The sequence below is a fragment of the Anopheles coustani genome, chromosome 2 (genome assembly GCF_943734705.1).
Source record: "Anopheles coustani chromosome 2, idAnoCousDA_361_x.2, whole genome shotgun sequence".
Lineage (NCBI taxonomy): Eukaryota > Metazoa > Arthropoda > Insecta > Diptera > Culicidae > Anopheles > Anopheles coustani.
In genome coordinates, this window is record NC_071289.1 from 3506010 (window position 1) to 3527387 (window position 21378).

Here is a 21378-nt window from a genome sequence, read left to right on the forward strand (position 1 = left end):
GCCAAGTGCGCCCGCGAACTCCGCGCCGCTAGCGTCCCCGTCTCTTGGGGGTGTTTGCGAGAGTAAGGTACAACGGAGACAACGAAGGACAGTGTATTATTGAGTGTGAGTGCGCGGTCTTGTTTTCATCTTAACTCCTCTCCCCGGCTCATTCAAACCGTGTCTGTTTAGTAATCCACTCTGCAAAGATAGCTTTCTTCCTCGGTTTGATCTTCCCAACTAATTGGGAGCCGTTCAATCGACCAACTTCCAACATTCGTTTGTGAGCGATGGAACCGTAAGGCTAGGAAAAGTGTTGAATCGTCTTCCTGCGCGCCGGCATAAGATTATTAGGTTACACATTTTCACGTTTTCGGTTTGTGTTTTTCTGTTCGCGTGTCGCGGTCGTACGCTTTGCTTGCCGCGGACACGGGATTTCTTTTCCCCTCAGCAGCAGCAGCAACATCATCAACACCAGTACCAACAACAACATCTGAACCAGCAGCAGCAGCACCCACCGCAGTATGCAACCAGCTCGATCCAAAGGTTAGTGCTGCATGCCGAGACGCTAGTGCGTGACGAAATTTTGGCGAAAAACGCAGCCGCTGCAACCGCCGCCGCCGCCGCCGCCGCTGGAGGTGGCAGCACACCGAAAACGGTAGTGAAAAATCCCCACTATTATCACCATCATCATCATCACCACCATCACAACTATAGTAGCAGCAACAACAGTGGCAGCAGCCATCACCAGCAGCAGCAGCAACAACAGGCCTCGTCGTTACCATCGCTGTCGGGGGTCACCGCCGCCTTGGGCGTGATGGGACCGATCGCGCAACACGAACCACACTCGCGGCACGGAGCGAAGGCTCAGAGCCAACATCATCATCATCACCATCATCACGGTCACGGTCGAAAGGCGGAGAAAGCCATGAGCAATCTGAAGATGAATCTAATCGAGGTAAGTGTGTTGCGATGCGATGCATGCTGGCTTTCGCCTTCGTTGGGAGGGGGAAAAGTTTACACTGCTTCGGTTTCGGCATGATTAAAAAAGCATTGTTTCTTACGGTGCGCGCGCCCGTATATGGCCCGTGAAGGCATGCATGTGACGCTGGAACAGCTGATTAAATTGTAAACACTTGTTTTTATTAATGTGTATCACTTTCGTTTCTTTCGTTTCGCGCAGGAATGGCTCGAGAAGCAACCGCTCGATGCACCGGTGGCAGCACCGATCCTACCGGCGTCCGTCCCAACCACCGACTGTGAGGCCTCGGGAGAGTACACCGACTCGTCGGATTCGATCACGCGCGACACGGACAGCTCGGAAGGGCTAGCGAACTCCGTGGCCACCTGTCTGCAGGGCGAACAAACGCAGACGTCCCAGGAAGTGCTGAACGATGGGACCTCCTATCCGTCGGAAAACTCTAACGACGACGAGGGTGTGGCGACGGATTCGAAAGGCGGAAGCTCCACGGCGATGGCGACGGCTCTTTCGAGCCCTTCGCTACCGGCGACGGTGGCGGGCGGTGCGTCGACTGTGACGACGGTGGTGAAGCGTAGACCGCACCGTTCGGCCGCCGACCGACCGTGGTCGGTGTCGTGCATGTCGCAGCTCAATTCCTCCACAGTGGAAATCAATCAATACGGTGGTGGAAGTGGCGAACTGACTGAAGGTGCCACGGACGGTAACCACCATCCAGTTAACGGAGGAGGCGACAATAATGGTGGTGGTGGTGGTGCCGGTGGTAGCGCACAACCAGCAATGGCGTCGTCGTCGCCGTCCGGTGGCAACGGACGACCGCTAACGGATCATCGAAACTTTTCCATCAGCGAATCGGCACTGAACACGATGGCGGCCCGTGGCGCTGGCGGCATCGTCAGTGGTTCGTCGATGGTTGGCTCGCGTGGCAGCATGAAGCCCACGTCCAGTCAGCAAACCGTCGTCCGCAATTCCGAAAGCAAAGGCTCGCTCAAGAAGCGCAAGCTACGGCCGCGACGCAAGGTAAGTTTTTTTATTGCATTGGCACGCAACCCCAGCACGTGTGCATCGTTTGTATTGTGAGTGTTTTTTATGGCACGCGAAATTAAAGTTATTTGCAATTTTGGCAACCGTGCAGCAGCAGCAGTAGACCTTGTAAGACTTTAATTGACATATTTTGTGTCGGTACGTCCGTTTGTAAATGGTTGCCCAATCGTGCTTTGGTTTTGCGTGGAAGCGGCAGGAAAGGTGATTTTTATGGAAACAACCTTTGAAATGGTTCAACGATTGTCGATTGTAAATCCATCTTGATACGTTTAGTGTATCCTTAAATTTATGAGACTGTGCAGTGTGTGATCCGGTTGAAGTAATAATGAAATCATCATCTGTGATGTGCGCTTTACATCTTTACTTTTGCAAATGAACGGGCTTTAAGTGGACAAAAACACGTCTGTGTTTGTACCGTGCAGGAGATGAGATAAAAGTAAATATTGTTTTTACACCAATTCGTTTGTTCTGCAGTTCTTCTTGGTGGCGTTTTGTGCATCCACTTTTGTGCAGCTGATAACCGAGACGAGAACATTCCGTCTCCATTAACAACGAAACGCTAAACGAAGAAGCAGTTCTTCGTGGGTGTGATTTTTTCGTCTCGGCCACTCCGCGGCATACATTAGATAAGCGCAGTTGGGCTCGAGCCGCAGATAGGAAAGAGTCCAATATCGTTGGAAATTTTGCGCATTAAGAGTGCAGGTGAAGGATTACAGTGCAAGGCTTCGGTAGATAAAGTGAAAGAAAGACGTGAAAGGCATAGCTAACACCGTTCGTTTGTTTTGTTTTCATTTCCAGAATCGTATCGATGAGTCCGGGTCGGATGAGTCGCAACCACCGCACCACAGCTCGTCCACCTTGCATTTGCTTCAACTGCTGCAGTACAACGCGCTCACGGGCGCATCCGGGCATCCGCTGCGAGAGATCCAGCTTTCCGGCACGGGAGGAAGCAACAGCAGTGGGGGGGCCGGCGTAGCGGTAGGGTCGGCCAGCGGCAGCCGGCGGTTGCTAAAGTCGGAATCGTTCTCCGGCCGGTTGCGGTTGTCCGACGACTTGATCACGCTGTCATCGCTCTCCGGATCCTCCTCTCGAAAGTCGTCCTCCGTGCGGCCGACGACGACCAGATCGACGAAGAAATCGCAGGACAGCGAAGAGGAGTTCGGTGGCTGTACGATGGCGAAGCCCGAGTTCCGAATCGGTTCGCTCACGCGCACCCGCTGCGGCAGTCTGAATCTAGGATCATTAGCGGCACTCGCTAATTATAATCTAGATGGCGTGGAGAAGATCGAGGCCGATCTGAACGGCACCGGTACGGGCACGGAGGAGATGAGCAGCTTTTCCGAGCAGGCGTGGGACAACTACCAGGAGAAGTACATGTCGGAGCCGTATTCGGAGGATCGGGATACGGATGCTGCCCGACGGTTGCTCGACTTTGGGGACGACTACCGCAACTTTATCGACTCGCAGTCGGACTGTGCGTCGTCGTCATTGTCGGCAGCGAACATGGATTCAATGTCACCGCCACGCTTCCGTCACAAGTCGGAATCGGCGAACAAATCGGACGCCAATACAAACTCGTTTAATCGTCGCAAGCGCTTGGATGAGTACCGTATGGACGATCGATATGGTAATTAGAAAATGTTGTCTTATAAAGGGAAGCAACGAAAGACTAATTCGTTTTGTTCATCCCCACTCCGTAGGTAACAATATGAACTCGTGGTCAAGTAAATCTGGTAGCCCACCGCAGTCAACGACGAACGTTGGTGGACGGAAGCACGGGTCGCTCGCCTTCCTGGACGTTACTCCGCTTGCCCCGATGCCCGAATCGATCGCCGGCGGAAGCGCTAGCATCGGTGCCGTTGGCGGAGGAAATGGTAGCGGTGGCGGTGGCGGCGCTCGGCGTCGATCGCTGCGTTCGGTGGACAAGCACAATTCGGCCGCGTTCGTCCGTTCGGTATCGCACGAAACGAGCAGCAGCTCCAACAACGAGTTCGACGAGGACATGGAGGCTGGCGTGAAGAAGCTGCTGGTGCAGAACAAAATCCGCTTTGCCAACACCGAAGCACTGAAGGCCAAGTGCCACCTGTTGAAGCCGGACGACTACGTAAGAATGTTGCTTCTCTATTACTGTGATCTTTGCTTGCGTTATGCATGTGCCCATTGCTGCTGGCTCAGCACGATTTTGTTTATTCTAGTTTGTGTATATTTGGAGCTGTGTTATGGTAAAACTTGAGAGAGTATGGGGCGCTAAATAGTAGGTTCCACATTCCGTTGCCAAATGATGGGCAATGCCATGGCATGAAAAGGTAGAAACAGATTGGGGCAAATATTTGGGAACAAACACAACCACAGGGTAGGGCATTTTGTTGACTGATAGCAATATACTTACTACACACGGGAAAACCAACGGTGATCATTTACATTAAATACAAAAAGTTAACACAATTCATACTTCTGTGTGTGTGCGTGTGTGCATCTTCATAAATGTATAAGAAAAGTTGTGGTGTCCGAGGAGTTCCCCGAAACAGTTCATTGTTTTACACGAAAGATGTAGGTTGATAGTTCCCCTTTGTAGTAGTACTTCCTTCAATCCACTCTTGCAAAAGTGAGAGTTTAGGAAACCCTGGCCTGTACCCCGGGGGGTTATTTCCACCATTTTTCCTTTAGTGCGTTCGAGTGAGCAAATCTACCATAAAATTCAGTCCGCTGGCAACCTTCAATAGTAAGTTTTGTACATACATTTACCGTTTCTCCAGTTCACGCGTTCACATTACAAGGCTTTATTAAATTTGGAATGATCAGCTGAAGCTTCCGAAAGGCACCGCGTCCCATAATGCGCAGCACCACGCAGCTCCCGACTTAATACAATTAGCTCTCCTGGTGGGGAAAAGGAAATAATGTTCATGCGCTCATACTTCTCATGCGGTTGACATCATATAGGCTTATAGTTATTCTAAACAAGTTAAAATATTTCTTTCTCGTACATTGCAACGTAATGTAATGAGCATGCTAACAGAAAACTACTGGTCAAGAATCATACGTTTCACTCTCACAAATCTTACCATAACCATATTCCATTTGGATCCCTAATCTACCTTCATATCCTGTTGGTGACGTTTCATACAACTAATACTAATAACGCCTTTCACTATCTATTTTCTGCAGAGCGAAATCATCAGCACGTGCCGGGAGAATGTACGGTGCCTCGAGTCGGTGCTACGCTGCCAGCCGGGTACGGTGCTGACTGCTGCCAAGTGCCAAGATTTGCGAGGTAAGCGGAAGCATCGCACAGACGTTTGTAGACCTTCCAGCGGTAAAGAAGAAGAGGACGATGACGAAGACAATAGTGACATTAGCGACGCAAGTGACGGCGGTAGTACAGTTAGTTGTAGCGATAGAAGTAATGCCAGCACGATAGGCAAGGAATTTGAGGAATTAGCCGCTAGACAGCGACCATGGATCCGATGTGTCGGACAGCGTGGCAATGGTAGGATGAGAAGGCCATCAACAATCGCAACGGTTAGGGGCGAGATCAGGATCGATGACAATGGTTCGGACGGGCAGGATCGGTTCGGTCACGACGGGGGTGAAGCTAGTAAGGAACGGGAAGGAGAAGAGAACGAGTTGCAAACGGTGGCATCTTCCGGTGCGGCGGGACGACGGCAAGGAGGAGGAGGAGGGGTCGTTCGGTCGTCCCGCCGGCGGAAGAAGGTGATCGTGGTGCGTGATGAGTGTCGCTGTGCTCGAATTACACGTTTCATTGCCTGGCTGATCGATTTCCTGCTCGACATTGGCAACTTTATGCGCAACTTTACATTATATCGGTTTTTCATCGGCGTGCTGAATGGGTTCTATCGGTTGGTGGGCTTTTTCGGTCGGGATCGTCCGTCGGATGCAACCCCCTCGATCACCGCCACGGCCGCCAGCGTTGGCCTCAACAGTATTGCACACGTAATGGGGGGCTCTAAAACAACCGGCATTTCCACCACGAAGGCTTTGGCCCGTGGTGCTGATGATATTCTCAAGAGATTGACTATCGGCATCGTTTGAATGTCGGTATTTTCACACTCACAGGAAAGCAAGCTCTCTTAGTGCCACAGGAAACGTAAGTGTACTTGCGTTTGCTAGGCGCCATATTCTCTTCTCTTGTCCCTCTTACCCTTTCCTTTACTATCTCCCGACTGGCCGATGCTCGATTCATCCTGTCGACCATCAGGAGCAGTATACTTGACAAGTTTTTAGGGCAATTTCTAACTCTCTATCTCTCTCTAAGACGCTCTCAACTGTTTCTAGATTTAGCTATCATTGCTATGTTATGTTGTTATCGTATTCGTTACGGTTTTTGTCAAATCATCAAGACATGTTTTTAGCTGAAAACACAACCGAATAAACCACCAAGGCATCACACAACAAATGATGTCGTTTGCGTGCATCGCAAAAAACACAAAACGAGCGCATCTTTTGCACTGGATTTTCACTAGTTGGCTTCATTCTTTACGTATCACCTCGTTTATGTGCACCGTTCGTTCGTTTGCTCTCTTTCTCCACTTTCCCGTGCTCGTTCTCGTGCCTCGTTCGCCTGTCAGTATTGTCGCCGGTAGTTAGAAGGTACTAGGAACCAGGAACTGGTCATTAGGATCCGTAAGGTGTTAACTAACCTATCATATTTAAATGTTGCACGCTACCATAACGATGATACTATTAGTATTAATTTTTGGGTTAATGTTTGGTGATGGTAAAACGGTGAATGCTTCACATAAGCGCTTATCAGGAAATGTTAATTTATTTTACGATTACAGGTAAGTACGAACAGGGAGATCACTGCAAGAGGTATACGCTAATCGTTTTGACATAAACATGCTGACATCTTCGTAGACTGTTTGTATCAACCACGTGGCGCGTGTTACTCTCATCGCACCCTTTTCCAGCACGACACCTTATCAGCATCGGGTATTTCTCTCGCTCATGCAATTACACACTCTCCACCGGTTCGAGCTCGGTTTCCTTGAACTTCTCCACAACGTCCTTGGACGTCAAGGTTGTATCCTTGGGTAGCATCCTTGACCGTGGCGATGGGGTGGCCTCGTTTCGGGGCCCCCGTGTGAGATGACCCCGTTTCAGGGCATTCGCCTCGAACCGGGTCATCTCTATCTCGGACGAGGCAGTCGTATACTCTCACCTTTCCGAGCGGCTCCTGAATTAGGTCATGATGGAGTGGAACTCCAAAAAAATATTAACAACGAAGACAGGTCAAGGCCATCGTCAAGGCTTTTTGCCTTTTAGTGTAATTGAATCGTCAAACAGTTGCGCCGTGGTTCACTGTTGCGTATAGCTACGTCTCGTGAGTATCGGGAGGAGAAGCCCTAACAAAATGAGTCGCATTTGTTTGTTGCCTTTTCGGTCGCGCTCGTCGGTGCTCTGGGTCGGACCACACGGAACAACGATGGATGTGCGCATGCCCTCGCATAATGTTTCACAGCGAGGGTGAAGAAAAATTCCAAACTCCAAACACCAAACTCGTGTGCCAAAAGTCATTCCATTGTGTGTGGTCTTTCGTTCACCGCTCGGGGAAACGGTCCCATTTTTGTAACTTCAACACTAACACCCGTGTTTGGAAAAACAGATCCATTTAATATCTTGATCAGACGCACTCCGAGTCAGTTCATTTCGGTGCGGGTTGAAAACGTTTCGGTTTGCGGTGAAAGTGGCCAAGATGGCAGATGGATTTCGCCCTCTTCGGATGGTGCTCTTAATTAAGATTCAATCCGCGTCTGATCTCTCGACACTCGAACCGGTGATATACAGAACACCGTAGTGAAAAAGACTATGAAACTCAAGAGCTGGAAGGTTTCGGTAAACCGAACGTCTGGCTTCTGTAAGATGATAATGGCAGACGGGCCACAACGTGTATGACGTCGGGTTGTTGTGGTTTGTGTCAGAATCACTAAAACGAAAGCAGATTGAATCACGGCGTGTGGCACCGGGGGTCGCGTTCGAGAAGCACCATATCGAAAAACTCCGCACCGAAACAGCGAGTTTGAAAGACTAGAGGCCCTTCTCTAGTGTTACATGACGACTACTAAAACGAGACTCTCTCCCTCTCTCTTGCTCTCTGCGCACTGTCCTCTTCCACCGATGGGAGGATGGTGTTGACTGCTGCCAAGTGTGTGCGCTAGTACATCGTATGTTGAGTAGTCGCGCAGGTGAGCTAGTATAGGGCAGAAGGGCGCTTTGCGATCGCGTTTGTCGATCGGTACATTTCTATGCGTGTGAAAAAGAGCGCCATCCGCGTGTTAGAGCCGTGTGTGAGAGTGTGAAAAAGCATGACCGTAGCGATAACATGCACTTTAAACCACGGGAAGCGATCGATTACGGTAAAGGAAATAAAAATCTGTGGTCTGTCGAGAGTACGAGTCGACCTTTGGTGGCCTGCCAAGTGTTGATGGATCGGAGTGTGCGCTCGGTGTCGTGCCCCTGTTTTGCTGATTTGTTGACAAAAATTGAACGCTTCCAGTCGAGCTCGTTCCGTTCGTTGGTCGTGTGCTTCCTCCATCTCCGACAGTGTGCTGGATTATCACGTTCCCATGCCACCTAACCGTGGGATGGCCATGGTTAGGCGCAAGACTCACGTCGGCGTCCAGACCGATAAGCTATACGGTACTGACTTCTCGCCTGAATGGAGGAGAGATCACTTTCGGTTTTCGGAAAATTCTAATCCCCGCGATGCGCTCCTCCATTCTCCTTCTTCTTTGTTCCGCTTTCAGATACCATCGTCTGCTGGGAGGGCCTGCTGGATTGGAGCGAGCGGAGGGTGATCAGCAATCAGTTCCTGGCCGACATACAGCTGCTGAGGGGCGTGCTGGAGGAGCTGGGCAGCAAAACGTTCAACATTTGCTCGGAGTCGCACATTCAGCTGGCAATCGATCAGTTGAAGGTAAGCACAACAATACAAACAATCACTCCAATCACACACCGGTTTATTACAGTTTATTTTAAACGGAAAGGTAAACTATCTTTTTACGCCTCGGTCAATGTCCAACACGGCCTGTTCACCTGTTCGTTTGCGCGCGAAAGTAACCGGCACGATCACTTGAAAGGGTACACGCGAGTTGTTTCTGGCAAGCGCTAATGAAGCCCCTTACAAACTGCAGCTGATCAAAATAACCGGTGATCGCATGCATCTCAACAAATTAAACCACACAGGGACTAGCCGAATGCCATTTACTGTTGCTGTAATTATGAAATGCCGTATCGTAAACGATCACCGGATCTTATGTGAGTGTTGTAACGCCAGGGTAGGGTTTTATGGCCGTGTATATTTCTACTCACATACAGACACACACACACACACCACGTGGAATAAGCACGTGCAATGTGTACACTTTTGAACATCTTACTCCGAGAGTACATTTTAACTGGTGCGTGTTCAACGACAGTGATCGTCGTCAGATAAGAAAAGATGGCTGAATTTTTACAAGCTTGTGATAAGCAATCTCCGGTGCTGTATCAAAGCTGGGTGCATGCGGATGAAATGTTGCCGTCACGCATAAATTCAACAAACAGAAAACAGACGAAATTTCCGTTATGGAAGGGCCACGGTGTTCACTGGAGCAAAAATAGAAAATATCCCTCATCGTCACATCGTCTTGTGTCATTGAAACGAACGAGTGACATCAACCATCCCCAAACAAGAGAATGTGTGAAATATATGTTAGCCCCCAAAAGGCTTTCCACGGTGTCGGCCCCGAAAGCGTAACTAAATCTGGCACTGATGGATCGGTTTTCTCTTTTTTTTTGCGTCCCACAGAATGAGCACAAAGTTTTGCAGAACCAACGGCCGAAGATGCTGACACTGAACGCGACGGTGCACAACTGGGTGTCGAACCAAGAGCAGCAGCGCAAGGAACTGCTCGACCCGACGGTCGACGCCCGGCTCGAGCAGCTGGAGCGTGAGAAGAACTTTGTCCGGTGCGTTGGTGGCCGGTGTGGTGAGTGCTACGATTGTCTGAACGATATCCGGCTGGATACGTCCGTCAATCGCGAGCTGAAGGATGGTATTACCAACCTCTACGGTACCTGGGATGAAGCGGAAGTGCGGTAAGTAACCGGAAGGGGAAACTTCTGTAAATGAAAGGGTGAACCAACTTACCAATTTCTCCTTGACCTGTGTTTTTTTCAGTATAAGAAACCGCATCGAAAATCTGACCACCTCCATGATGACCTGGAAGCAGCTGGAGGATGGTCTGAGCGATTTTCGTGACATTCTGGATCGGGATCGTGGAAAACTTCAAGGCATTGAAGGTGCCCTCCAGAGTGGTGGCGGTGCGACCGAGGAGATCGTGAAAAGCGTGAAGGAGGTGGTGAAGGCCCTCTCCGAGAAGGTGGACCCACTTTTTCACGAGCAGCAGCGCCAACAACAGCAGTCCGGTTCGAACGAATTGGATTGCTTTCAGCAGCAGCAGCAAGAACAATTGTTACAGCAAGAGACGACGAGGGAGCATCAACTGCTTGCGGCGTGCGTTAAGCTCTCGTCGAACGGTTCTCTGTCTGATAGTGGCATTTCCGATGGTGGTGGCATGTCTGATGGCAGTCTTTCGGAGCGCGAACGGAGGTTGAGTGCGCTGAAGCGGTTGGTCAAGCAGCTGGAGGTGGCGCTTGCACCGGGCAGTGACGCAATGCAGACCATTACCAAGCGGCTCGAGATGGCCGAACATGATTTGCGCTCACTGCAGAGCACCTGCCGGAAGATTATCATGAACGAAAAGAACCACCAGGAGCAGCTGCAGCTACAGCAGAGGGATCGTTCGGCGGCAGCGAGTGCCCAGCAGGGTAAGGACGCCGCCGATGGGAACAATAATAACAACGTGTCGGTGAAGAACAAGAATAAGAAATCACCTTCACGGTAAGTACAATGACGTGTGTGTGCGATTATGTGTACCAATCGTGTACCATCTAACGAGATTGTTTCCTGTTTTCCGTAGAAAAAAGAATCGCAATCGATCCGGAGCGTCGTCATCGGCCAACTCGGCTGATGTGACGGAAGCCGAAGACGATGCCGAACAGTTGCTGCAGCTGCAAAGCCAGGAGCAATCGGAACTTCAGCGCGAGCATCTACTTTCGCTGCAAAAGTCGGCCCAGCTCGGCATCGTGCAGACGACCAAGTTGAAGCTTTCGCAAAACCGATGGGTCTGGCGCATCACCAAGATTGCCGTTCCGGTTCAGCTGGCCCTGGTGCTCGTCATGTGTGCGGCTTGCTTCTTCGAGCCGCACTGCTGCGATGCGCTCAACACGTACACGATGAGCTTTACGCCACAGCTGCGCTACATGAAGGGTCCGCCTCCGATTTAGGAGACGCCTCACGGGGGGTCAACCCTGATAATGCATTCGTAGGAAGAGGGGGTCTTCCACGAGTGCGAGTACACGATTTTAATCATTTGGATAGATTTTTTATATCCTGGAGATATAACGATGGTTGATTAGTTACTAACAATCGAAAGGCCAAAAACCCGCATCACGCCATCGATCGATGGCGGTCGGCGTTTTGGCTGCAATATTTTCTACTCTCTATTCCTCTACATATATGCTTTCATGGCGTTCTTCCTACGTTAATTAATCTACGTCATTTTTTTTTTCTCTAGCCCCTCATTATACTTTAACAGATTGTTTATTTTTCTTATCTATAGGCGGGTTGGTTTAGGAAACCACCGCACGAATCTTATCCTTATTTTATTTCAATCTTCCTAGCTTTTATTTATTAGTGTGTTAGTAAGTTTCGATGCAATGTACAATATTATCCCTCCACCACGCGCGGAAGGGACACCGTTTCGTACGAATTGTACTATAATTGAGTTATCTTCTATAAACTAAAATACTAACCGCTAAGAACTTACGGCAGAACTTACGAGTTGATGCGTAGAATTATTCTTCTATTATTTTTCATTTCATACATTTCTATTTGGTTCAATATACTAAGCATTGAAAAGTTCACCGTCTTAAGAATATCTACTTGTTCCAACGAATGTTGGAAGATTACTAACGAAAAGCTTTGGATACCGATATAACAGGCGACGCCAGTGGAGAAGAATACTGAATTTAACTTAGAGCAGCGAATATAAAAAGTGCCTTGAAACAGTCTCAGTAAATCCTTTTTTGTTATTTTACCATCCAATCGTACACATACAATTACACAGAAAGACTGTTAAGTAGGGGCTAGTAGCCTCCACAGCTTAACTTAAAATATCCGTTCGCAAGGACGAAAACCGCATTAAAATAGCTACGCATTAATCTACTAATAGCATAACGAAAAGTAAGGTGTTCAACGAGAAAAATCTTTTTAAAAAAAATACTGCCATCATCTTGGTTCGCTACTTATCGTTAACTTACATACGTACTTTATGTTCGTTTCTCGATGTTTTGTAAGTATTCCCCACCTAAACACGAAGGGACCCCTTCCGGTGGTTTACGTTTATCAGTGTATATTTTGCTCAAGAAAACAAGGCCTCCTAGGTCGAGCTTTTGTTCGTCCAAAACGCCGCCTACTAATGAATATGTGTTACTAATGCATTCTCGGTCATTTTTGATGTGCGTACCTTATACCACTACTATCTTACCCCGGTGTAATATGTTGTTCGTGGATTAGTTGGTTAACCTGTAACACTTGTTTTCTTTTCCCCCTTTCTTGAGCGTTCCTGCGGGGAAGTATCCTTTTGCTCCATTCATTCCTTGCTCTCGATTGTTTGTGCACAAAAAACGACAAATAGGAGATAAGGATTTGAAACCTAAGGATCGTGTCTTACCCAAATTGTCCCAATTGCTACCGTTTCCGGTATATGATACAAGGTCGATGGTCATGCGTTGGAGGGGGGACCATTTGTTTTTTCTTTCCATAGCTTAAGTCGGTGAAAAACACAATAACAGTACATTAGGAGCAAGTTTGCAAGGTGAATAATATTTTTTATTCCTAGGAAAACTTCGCTTCCATCTTAGAGCGTAAGTGGCGTAAGTGCAGATTAAAGAGAAGGAGCAGAAATTGCGGAATAAATATTTTACATATTTCCCACTAAAGTTCGTATCGGAGATTTCGTTTATCGTATTGTGGGGCTTGAATGATGACAGTAGCTAATGAGGAATGTAAGGTATAGTAATGGTAATGAAATAAATTTAAATTTTTTCTAGAAACAAATTCTAATTTCAGTAATGCATAAAATTTGATTCTCTTCTAATGCTTCTAATTGCATTCCAAACAAATCAATCAACACATGCTCCAAAGCTGGTGTTCACAACGCAGAGTAGAAGATCCCCAGGAGTACTCAATTAAACATCCATCGGTTTGGCGTTACGCCTAGAACATTCGTTCGAATACTCTCCGTTGATGTGGTCGTCCTCGAAACGGTTCTGAACAGTCATTCTCGCCATTGACGTGACCTGCTCGACCGTGCGGTGCAATGGACGTGTAATGGACGATCGATTCGCTCGCTTCCCTGTCATCCTTTTTCTTCGTTTTTGGCAAATCCTATCGAACATTAATTATATCGTCGGGATGTGTGTTACCATTTAATTGTGTACAAACGGTACACAATGTACAATTGAGTGTGGTTTATTTTTCATCTCCTCTTCGTGTAGTCTCTAACAGTAACTCTATTCTTCCGCAAACCGGATGTGGCGCGTCGATGTTCGCATAATTATATTCGACCCCTCCGCGTTTGTTCGAGAGTTGAAAAAAAAATAGACATGAACAAAAACATGTTTCCCGAAGACGCATCGGGAAGAACATGAGATCGGACATGTATAAGATAGTGCGTGCGTCCAATGCATCTCGTAGTGGCACGTGCTCTAGCCCTTTGCTTCTCCTACCCCCTTACTCCCGCATGCCTCATCGCACAAGCTTCATTTCGTTAATGAACGACCTATTCTCCAACTAATGATGCACTTGCGATGGATCGTTTTCCTGAAAATGCCGGCTCTATACGCTGCCGACTTTTTCCTGCCTTGGCGTTCTGTAAACTGTAGCTCACGTCACGCCCTTTAGGTATCAAATTCACATTCCAATGTACGCGTCAACGATTTATTGAAAATGTTGCGATGGAAGCAAAAGTATTCCAGGAGGAATCGTTGTATGCCGTATTCGAATGAGCTAGGATAGTATGTTACGTAAAAAACCGGTGGTTTAGATTCCTATCCCGTCCAGGTTATATCATTTATGCCTGGGATGTGTATGTGTGTGTGTGTTTTCCCTCGAATTTCTACTCCCCAACGCGAAATAATTACACCGCCATTGTGCACAATTATTGGGGTTTCTCATATATTGTACAAACTCTAATTGGAGGTCCGATGCTCGGTACTTGTCGATTGGGTGTTGTCGGACTGTCAGATCGTTGGAAGGACATCGGTTATCCTCGCGTGAGCTGGCCGGAAGGGAAGACAACCGTTCGCGGGTATATCCTTGTGTGGAGGAACGCACGCATCGCTGTAGAGACAAAAGATGTTCGGTGCGAGTCCTTAGCCGGTTGAGTCGGTTCTTTGGTTGAATCAATGCGATGGAATGGTGCCGATACACGCAACTGTTTGCCACTTTTTTTGCCTCGCGCCCCCCGTCGGCCAATTTCAACCCCCTCACCTTGGAGCGGGCTCTGCCATCGAGGCCCGGCTTTTGCTCGCTTCCTAAGCCTAGGAGTGCGATATAGATAAATAGCCTAGACCGGTTGGAAGTTGGCGTTAGTTCGTGCTCAGAACTTGACCGACACTGTTCTCGGTTCTCTTGACCAACGTTGGTTTCTGTGTGTGCGTGTGTGTGTGTGTGTTGAGTTCAGTTTGTGCGCGCCAGTCTCATCCTACGTGCTCGTTGGTGTCCTAGACGGAAGGCAACCTACAGCTCTCGAAGACGCAGACTCGCAGGCGCGCAGCTTCACGTCTAGAACGTCCACCACCGCCTACCACCCACCGCTACCGGACCGAGGGATATATCGAGGCCAGGAGGCGCACGTACGGATCGCGGAATGAGAGCAGTCGCGATGAAGCACAACCACCATAACAACAAGGCCACGGTGGATCGGCTGCTGACGGCGGTCTACCTTCTGGTCACTGTCGGGGCCATGATAGGGCTTGCCGGTGCCGGTTTGCGTGAGTAGCTAATCTCCCTCCCATCCCACTCCCTCTTCACCTCCTTCTCGTGCGTTGTTAATTTATGTGGCACTCTGTTAGTTTTCCGCGCACTGCAATTTAAGGTGACAATTATAGACTCGCTCGAAATTGCAACTGTTAACATCAATTTGCTCTTCTTCGAATCGTTCATCACAGCTTAAACTGTTTCAGCTGATTGTGAATCCTTTTTAGTAAATCAATTCGTTCAGACAAATCACAAAGAGACTGAATTTAGCTATTTTCCTCATTATCTAATCGTTGTAAGTTGTACTGTCTATTTGTAAATACAGACATGTTTTTTGTGATCATCTTTCAGTGATGTGAGAAAAACGAGTTATTGGAGAGGAAGAAGCCTAACATTTTTCTAGCACTGTTTGTCCGTTGTTTGACAGTCACTCGTAACAAGCCTGTCACGAATGGTCAGTTCATTAATAAAATCCTTTCCTAGTAATGTATCGTTTAACATTTATCAAAATCTTACCTGTTCGAACACTTAATCGTTAGCTATAAATAATGCTTAAACTCAATAGCTTAAACTAACCTCTTCCCTTTGATTAAACCGGTTTGGTATCTGTCAAAAGGTGCTAATTGTGGCGCAAGTCCATTTATCATAATTTGCTGCCAGTTACCGACACTTAACAAGCATTCCCTCCGCCAAGTTCCCCCATTAGTGATTAATAACATACTATCTGGACCGACAGGTTATGCATACGCTATATCTGTTTCGTTAAACTTGTAATGTTTCTCTTATTGAAAAGAGTGATCTGATTAAGTGCGTTTGAATGTTTGTACCCGAATGTCGTTTTATTTTGATACAAAAAGGGGCATTTAACAAACTTGTAGTCATTGTTCACGTCACTCAGTTTCCCTCCGACACTTTAAGGCTGCAAGTCAATCGGTAGCCTTACGGTTTCATGAATAAATCATGCCCCAAATGGCAATCGGTGGACGCATCATTGAGCAGTGTGGAGCATGATCTCCTCAACGACATGATCACACAGCCTTACCCCGATCATTTCGCCTTAATGAAGCACCTTCGCTATCATCCACGCCCTCTTCGCATGCAATAAATCCACCTAATTTGTGGTCGATGTCATCCCGCAGCGCTTGATTCGCAATCATGATTCGCATTTGATCAGCTTGATGAAGGGGAAGAGGAACCTCATCGGCACGTGCAAATGCATATCATCTGCGTAGGGAAAGGCAACGCCAGCCAACGACGTAAACTGCCCCTCTCCACCACGTTCGATATCACCCTAATCTTTATCGAGCGGAGCGCGTAATCAGGGTGTATTTGCAAACGAAAACTTAGCGAAACGGGCCTCGTTTGGCAGCATCATTGTTTGCTTGCTGACCCGGCCCGCGGTGGGTGTTTCTCGGTCGATTGTGGGAATTTCGATCGACCACCGAGGACGCCCAACGTTCCGGGGCAGGCTTGTTGCCTGTTCTTGGCGGAACGGTTTTCACACGCTGTTAGCCTAATGATGGTTATAGTTCCTGGTTCTATAACTAGAGTACGCTTTTAATTGGTACGCCAGCGTTTGAGATGTACGCTTGTTCAGGTTTTTGCCAATGCTGTGTTTGCATATAGTGGAGTTTGTAATTTAAATTAAACTTATTATAGAAGGCTTACGTAACCCGTGGTGTAGATTGTAGAGCAAATGGTGGATGCCTGAGGAAGTCGTGAGTCAATGCCAACGACAGCCGGCGTCGTCGTGTTAAGACATGTTTGCTGCATATAAAATCGTATCATCCATTAAATTATGGCAACAAAAAAGAGTCCTTGTTCGACTAATGTATGATGAAGGAAGCCAACACGTCCGTCCTGACACCAGCGGGGTAAAAATAACAAACATTCTTTTAATCTAATTTTCATTCAACGAACAGTAATTAGTTATTTTTGTTCTGCTTATGACATTGTGGGATTTTTTTTATTTTAACAAAATCTAAGTGTGTTTATTTTTGCAACACGTTTAACGACCCGGAAACAGGTTTTAGCCCTCAAGAATGAAAAGATGACAGCTGAGTTGAGTCGGTGGGGTATATAAACCTCCCCCGTTCCGGAGATAAGCCCCCGGAGACGGGTTGGAAGGTGTCAAATCAAATGATTCGAGCGCGATCCTGGCACGAGGGGAATTTGCACTGATTATGCTGGAAACTGGTTGCAATGCGAGTGAATTAATAAATTGTCAGCTATTGACAACCGGGCGCAGGTGAGCCCCCCCTCCTACCCACCGCATGTGCATTCCCCGGGCGGCCGTGAAGCAGAACAAATTAATTGTAACACTCGCGCTCGAACGTGCGTTCGTCGCTTACCGTGCCGTTGAAGTCTTTCGTTCATTGGAGGATTTTTGTATCGTTTTTATCTCCTTTCCGGCCGTCGTTGAACTTGCGGATGCTTTCGTTCGGGCAGACAAATATCAGCCAAGTTCAAGGTGACCGCCGTTGCGTTTTGGAAACCTTTCCCCCCCTCCTCCATGCATCCTCGTTCTGCGGAAATAACATGTGGAGGCGCATTTGGTGGGTTTCTTTTTCGCCCAGCTCGTACTGATACGGCCGATCGATCTTAGACGCGGAAAACGATGCTCCGAGCTCGATCAATCTCCCCGGGGTAATGTTCACAAGCAACCGGTGCGATCTGATGATGCGCGGGTCAGACGTCTTCGGACCGCAGATTGATACCCGGAAGCAGCCCATCAGAATGGTACGAAATTGGCCAGCGTATTACGTACACTGCTACTTCACGTCTATCACGTTCCAATCCACCCGTCCTCCGTACGTTGTTTGTGGCAGTTCATCTTTCTGAAAACAATTTGTATGTCAACCATTCCGTAGCGCTGGCTCTGGGAAAGAACGAAAAGTAAGCAAACTCCCGCAATTAACGAACGGGAATTCATGCACGTTTGAAGCCGGAGAAAAGTGGTCCCCGACAGCCGGTATGACCACAACCGGTGGCCACTGTCAACAGTGTACGGTGTCGTAGGGTTTTTGTTGATCGAACCACGGATGTGTGATATTTTCCCCACTTTCGACAGCTGGCACGTTCTCGGAAGGCGGTTGGGAATTACAACCCGAAGAGACTCAGCCGGACCTCAAAACCAACACCAACACCAAGGAATCCGGGAACAGAAAATGATTTGCGTATTTTTACCCCGCCAGGCACATGGCGTCGTAAATTACGCCTGGCTCTTAAGCTAATTTGATCATCAAACACCAACGCCGACGTTGGTGTCGGCGGGCGGTTCTTTCGTATAAGTTCATTCTGTGCTTGGAAGTTCTTATGTTCTGCGAGCTCTTCGCATTGTCCGGGTAATTAACGGGAGACATGCGTCAATGCGAGGAAGATCCGCAGCCCCCGTGGAGGCAGAACAAAAGCAAGAAGAACCTGTTGCCGCTAATACATCTTGCAGCCCTTTGTCGAACGTTATCCTCTTCCTTCGAAGGTACGGAAGAGAATTCGATTTCATCGATGAAAAGTGAAACCGGTTGCGGAAGGAGGAAGTAGTTCCATTAACATGTTTCCCGACCAGAAATTTATGTTTATTTGTTTTCCTCCGTTGTTTGTGTGGCAAGAATTGCGGAAGTGGTACGCCAAATAAAAACATTAAAAAGATTACTCCGCCTCTGGTTTTGCAGTTTGTTTTTAAAAAGTTTTTTTGTTTTATTTTTAAACCTGCATTTGCTTCAGTTTCTTGTTGGTTTAGGTTCTCGGAGGAGTCCCTGCGCTAAAAGGAGTCGTTTTATTAACTCCACTTGTTCGGCTTGTGCTTTGCTCGTGTGAATCTCCGGCGCTCGGTTTCGGTGATTCACGCGAATTGTGATGAGCGCGATTTAATGTACAATTGGCGGAGGAGGACCCATTGGGGGGGGTGGAGGGTTGGGGTTGGGGTTACGCGCCGCTGTCTATAAAAGCGCGTGAGCGCGAGAACTGTGCGCAACATTCGGTCGGAGGGCGTGTGATGGACAAGTTCCTGTGGCGCGGATTTGGTTTCGTTTAGTTTAGAGGAAATAGAGGAAATTAGTGTCTTAAATTTTCTTACATAGCACTGGCGTTTTTATCAACATTTTCCGAGCGTTCAACTAAATAAGTGAGGATTTATTTCCGTGTCATACGAAAATGCAGCCCTTGTTAAGTTCTCGAGTGTTTTCCACGGTCCAAACCGTTGCCGTTGCCGTCCTGTGTTTCCTGTTCGCAATCCACTATAGTGCCGCGGTATTCCGTACGTATCCTCCACAAATACGTTGAATTGTTAAATTCTGCCCCAACTGACGTAATGTGTGTTACGTAATGTGGAAATGGACGCTTGAACCTTATATTATTCGCCCTGCGAGCGTACCTTGAACAATAAAAAATAAAGCAATCGCAACACAATCGGTTCTCAAGCTCTCATAATCCCCATGAACGGGTGGTTAACAGTGTTAACGGTTGAGTGGCTTTGAGGAACCACACGTTCTGGTGCCTTGAACTTGAAATGCCATGTGTAGAATGAGCAGCTAGAGATAGTAGGAAGTAGTAGCCAACTTGACACATGGTTTCTTCTCTGATTGATGGATTTTTCATAAATATACAGTTTATTGGAAAGATGTGTTAAAGTTACCACTCGGGTTAATGATGTGTTTTGTTTTCGGTCCGCTGCAGCCAGCGTCTTGCGAGCCTGTCCACGAAACTCCACCGACCTGAACCAGTGCATCATTGACGTCGTGAACGAGTTGCGGCCCCGTCTGGCCACCGGAGACTTTGGGGAAAATTTCACCATCGCCTCGGTGGAACCGATCAAGATCGACCGCCTGACGATCGAGCGGGGCGAGAACTTTAAGGCCAACTTTACCAACTTCCGCATCAGTGGTGCCACGCACGAGAAGACGGGATTCATCGTGAAGAAACTGAAGTAAGTGGTCACCGTGATAGCATTTATGTCTTCGAAAGTATTGATGGAAACCCCCTTTCTTTCTGTTCTGTTTCGTTTAGAACCGATCTCAAGACCAAGCAGATTAACGCCACTATTCTGCTACCGAAGCTTCAGGTCAACTCTAAGTACGCCCTCCGGATGAGCATCTTGGTGCTGCAGATCAACGGCAATGGTGACTTGCAGGTCAATCTAAGTGAGTGTCTACATTGGGCTATTATGGACCTTATTATATCCTCCCTTTCCCCCTCTCATCCCCAGCTGACACACGGGCAAGCCTCAAGCTGACATTCTACACCGAAACGATCGACGGTGAGGAGTACTTCCGGTTCAACCCGATCGTGCTGAAGGTAAAGTTCGGCAAGGCGCGGTTCTATCTGAAGAACCTCTTCAACGGTGACCCGACGCTGGAGGCGGTGGGCAACCAGGCGATCAACGAGAACCCGGACGTGCTGCTTGACGAGGTGAAGGAGGGCATCGAGGAAAATCTGGCCAAACTGTTCACCAAAATCGCCTCCGAGGTTGTGAAGGATGCACTGTTTGAGGAAGTGTTTCCATCGGGATAAAATGCGGGAGAGCGAATAGCGTACAAAACTTAAGCAACGGAAAGTGATTGTTGGGACGAAGAAATGTGATGCTCGTTTTTCTTAGGTTAGAGTTCCTTGGAATCTGTTTGTAGCATATTGTGTGTTGATTTGAACGAGAGAGCAAAGCAATAAATATGAACAACACAAAATAACCTTTTATTTCGTGTTTGATTTGGTTTCCTGTATTTTTCATGTATTGAAAATGAATACTGTTTGGATGTTATATATTATAAGTAGTATATTTATTAATAATCAATAAGTTGTGAGCTCTAATTGATTCCTATAATGAAGCTAGTAAAGCTAATGTTAAGGGCTGATGGAAATCTTCTAGGCGCCTGAATTTATGCAATAGGCAATGCCCCGTAAAAACCGTAGATTAACTTGTATTCTCTCATCCTTTTAATTAACTTTACCGTAGATATTGTGCAATTTCTCCTATTTAAATTAAAAAACTCGGTATGCTTTTCGCTTGTAGGATGGACAATGAAAATGAACGTATTCTTTCGCGTGTGCGAAATATGTTGGCGCCGTGAATAAAATATCGTTAACGTCATCAATAAAACCGGTTCGATTTATTGGTCGCCGCAATTGATATCATATGCTTCCAGAACCGGTTGTCGCACAGTTCTCTTTACGTCGTTTTTCCTCCAATCGTAAGTAAAGACAATTGTGGATAACGACCCGAAGGTATCCTTTGCACTTGAAACGTGGTAGTCTAGCCTCATCTATAAAAGGCAGCCGC

General features: G+C 47.6%; 2 protein-coding genes across 2 annotated transcripts in view; both read left to right on the forward strand.

The window, feature by feature from the left end:
• The window catches only part of LOC131265989 (klarsicht protein), a 153566-nt gene extending 140510 nt beyond the window's left edge, over positions 1 to 13056 (forward strand). The window contains exons 8-16 of the mRNA XM_058268315.1: positions 431 to 937; positions 1163 to 1978; positions 2801 to 3629; positions 3703 to 4106; positions 5168 to 5273; positions 8767 to 8936; positions 9810 to 10099; positions 10182 to 10904; positions 10984 to 13056. Coding sequence (XP_058124298.1) covers positions 431 to 937; positions 1163 to 1978; positions 2801 to 3629; positions 3703 to 4106; positions 5168 to 5273; positions 8767 to 8936; positions 9810 to 10099; positions 10182 to 10904; positions 10984 to 11350 — 4212 coding nt within the window. The 3' untranslated portion in view covers positions 11351 to 13056. The remainder of the gene's footprint in view (positions 1 to 430; positions 938 to 1162; positions 1979 to 2800; positions 3630 to 3702; positions 4107 to 5167; positions 5274 to 8766; positions 8937 to 9809; positions 10100 to 10181; positions 10905 to 10983) is intronic.
• Positions 13057 to 19232: 6176 nt separating this feature from the next.
• Positions 19233 to 20779, forward strand: LOC131265425 (uncharacterized). The gene is made up of 4 exons (XM_058267685.1): positions 19233 to 19362; positions 19782 to 20031; positions 20112 to 20245; positions 20311 to 20779. The coding sequence occupies exons 1-4, from the start codon at positions 19260 to 19262 to the stop codon at positions 20613 to 20615; spliced, it is 792 nt and encodes a 263-aa protein (XP_058123668.1). The 5' UTR covers positions 19233 to 19259; the 3' UTR covers positions 20616 to 20779.
• Positions 20780 to 21378: the final 599 nt, after the last annotated feature.

What these genes read in the sequence shown, in the direction of transcription:
- LOC131265425 (XM_058267685.1), top strand. Translation starts at nt 19,260, where the DNA reads ATGCAGCCCTTGTTAAGTTCTCGAGTGTTTTCCACGGTCCAAACCGTT. An exon ending in CTATAGTGCCGCGGTATTCC is followed by an intron (nt 19,363 to 19,781) that starts GTACGTATCCTC and finishes GGTCCGCTGCAG; the next exon opens with CCAGCGTCTTGCGAGCCTGT. An exon ending in TGACTTGCAGGTCAATCTAA is followed by an intron (nt 20,246 to 20,310) that starts GTGAGTGTCTAC and finishes TCTCATCCCCAG; the next exon opens with CTGACACACGGGCAAGCCTC.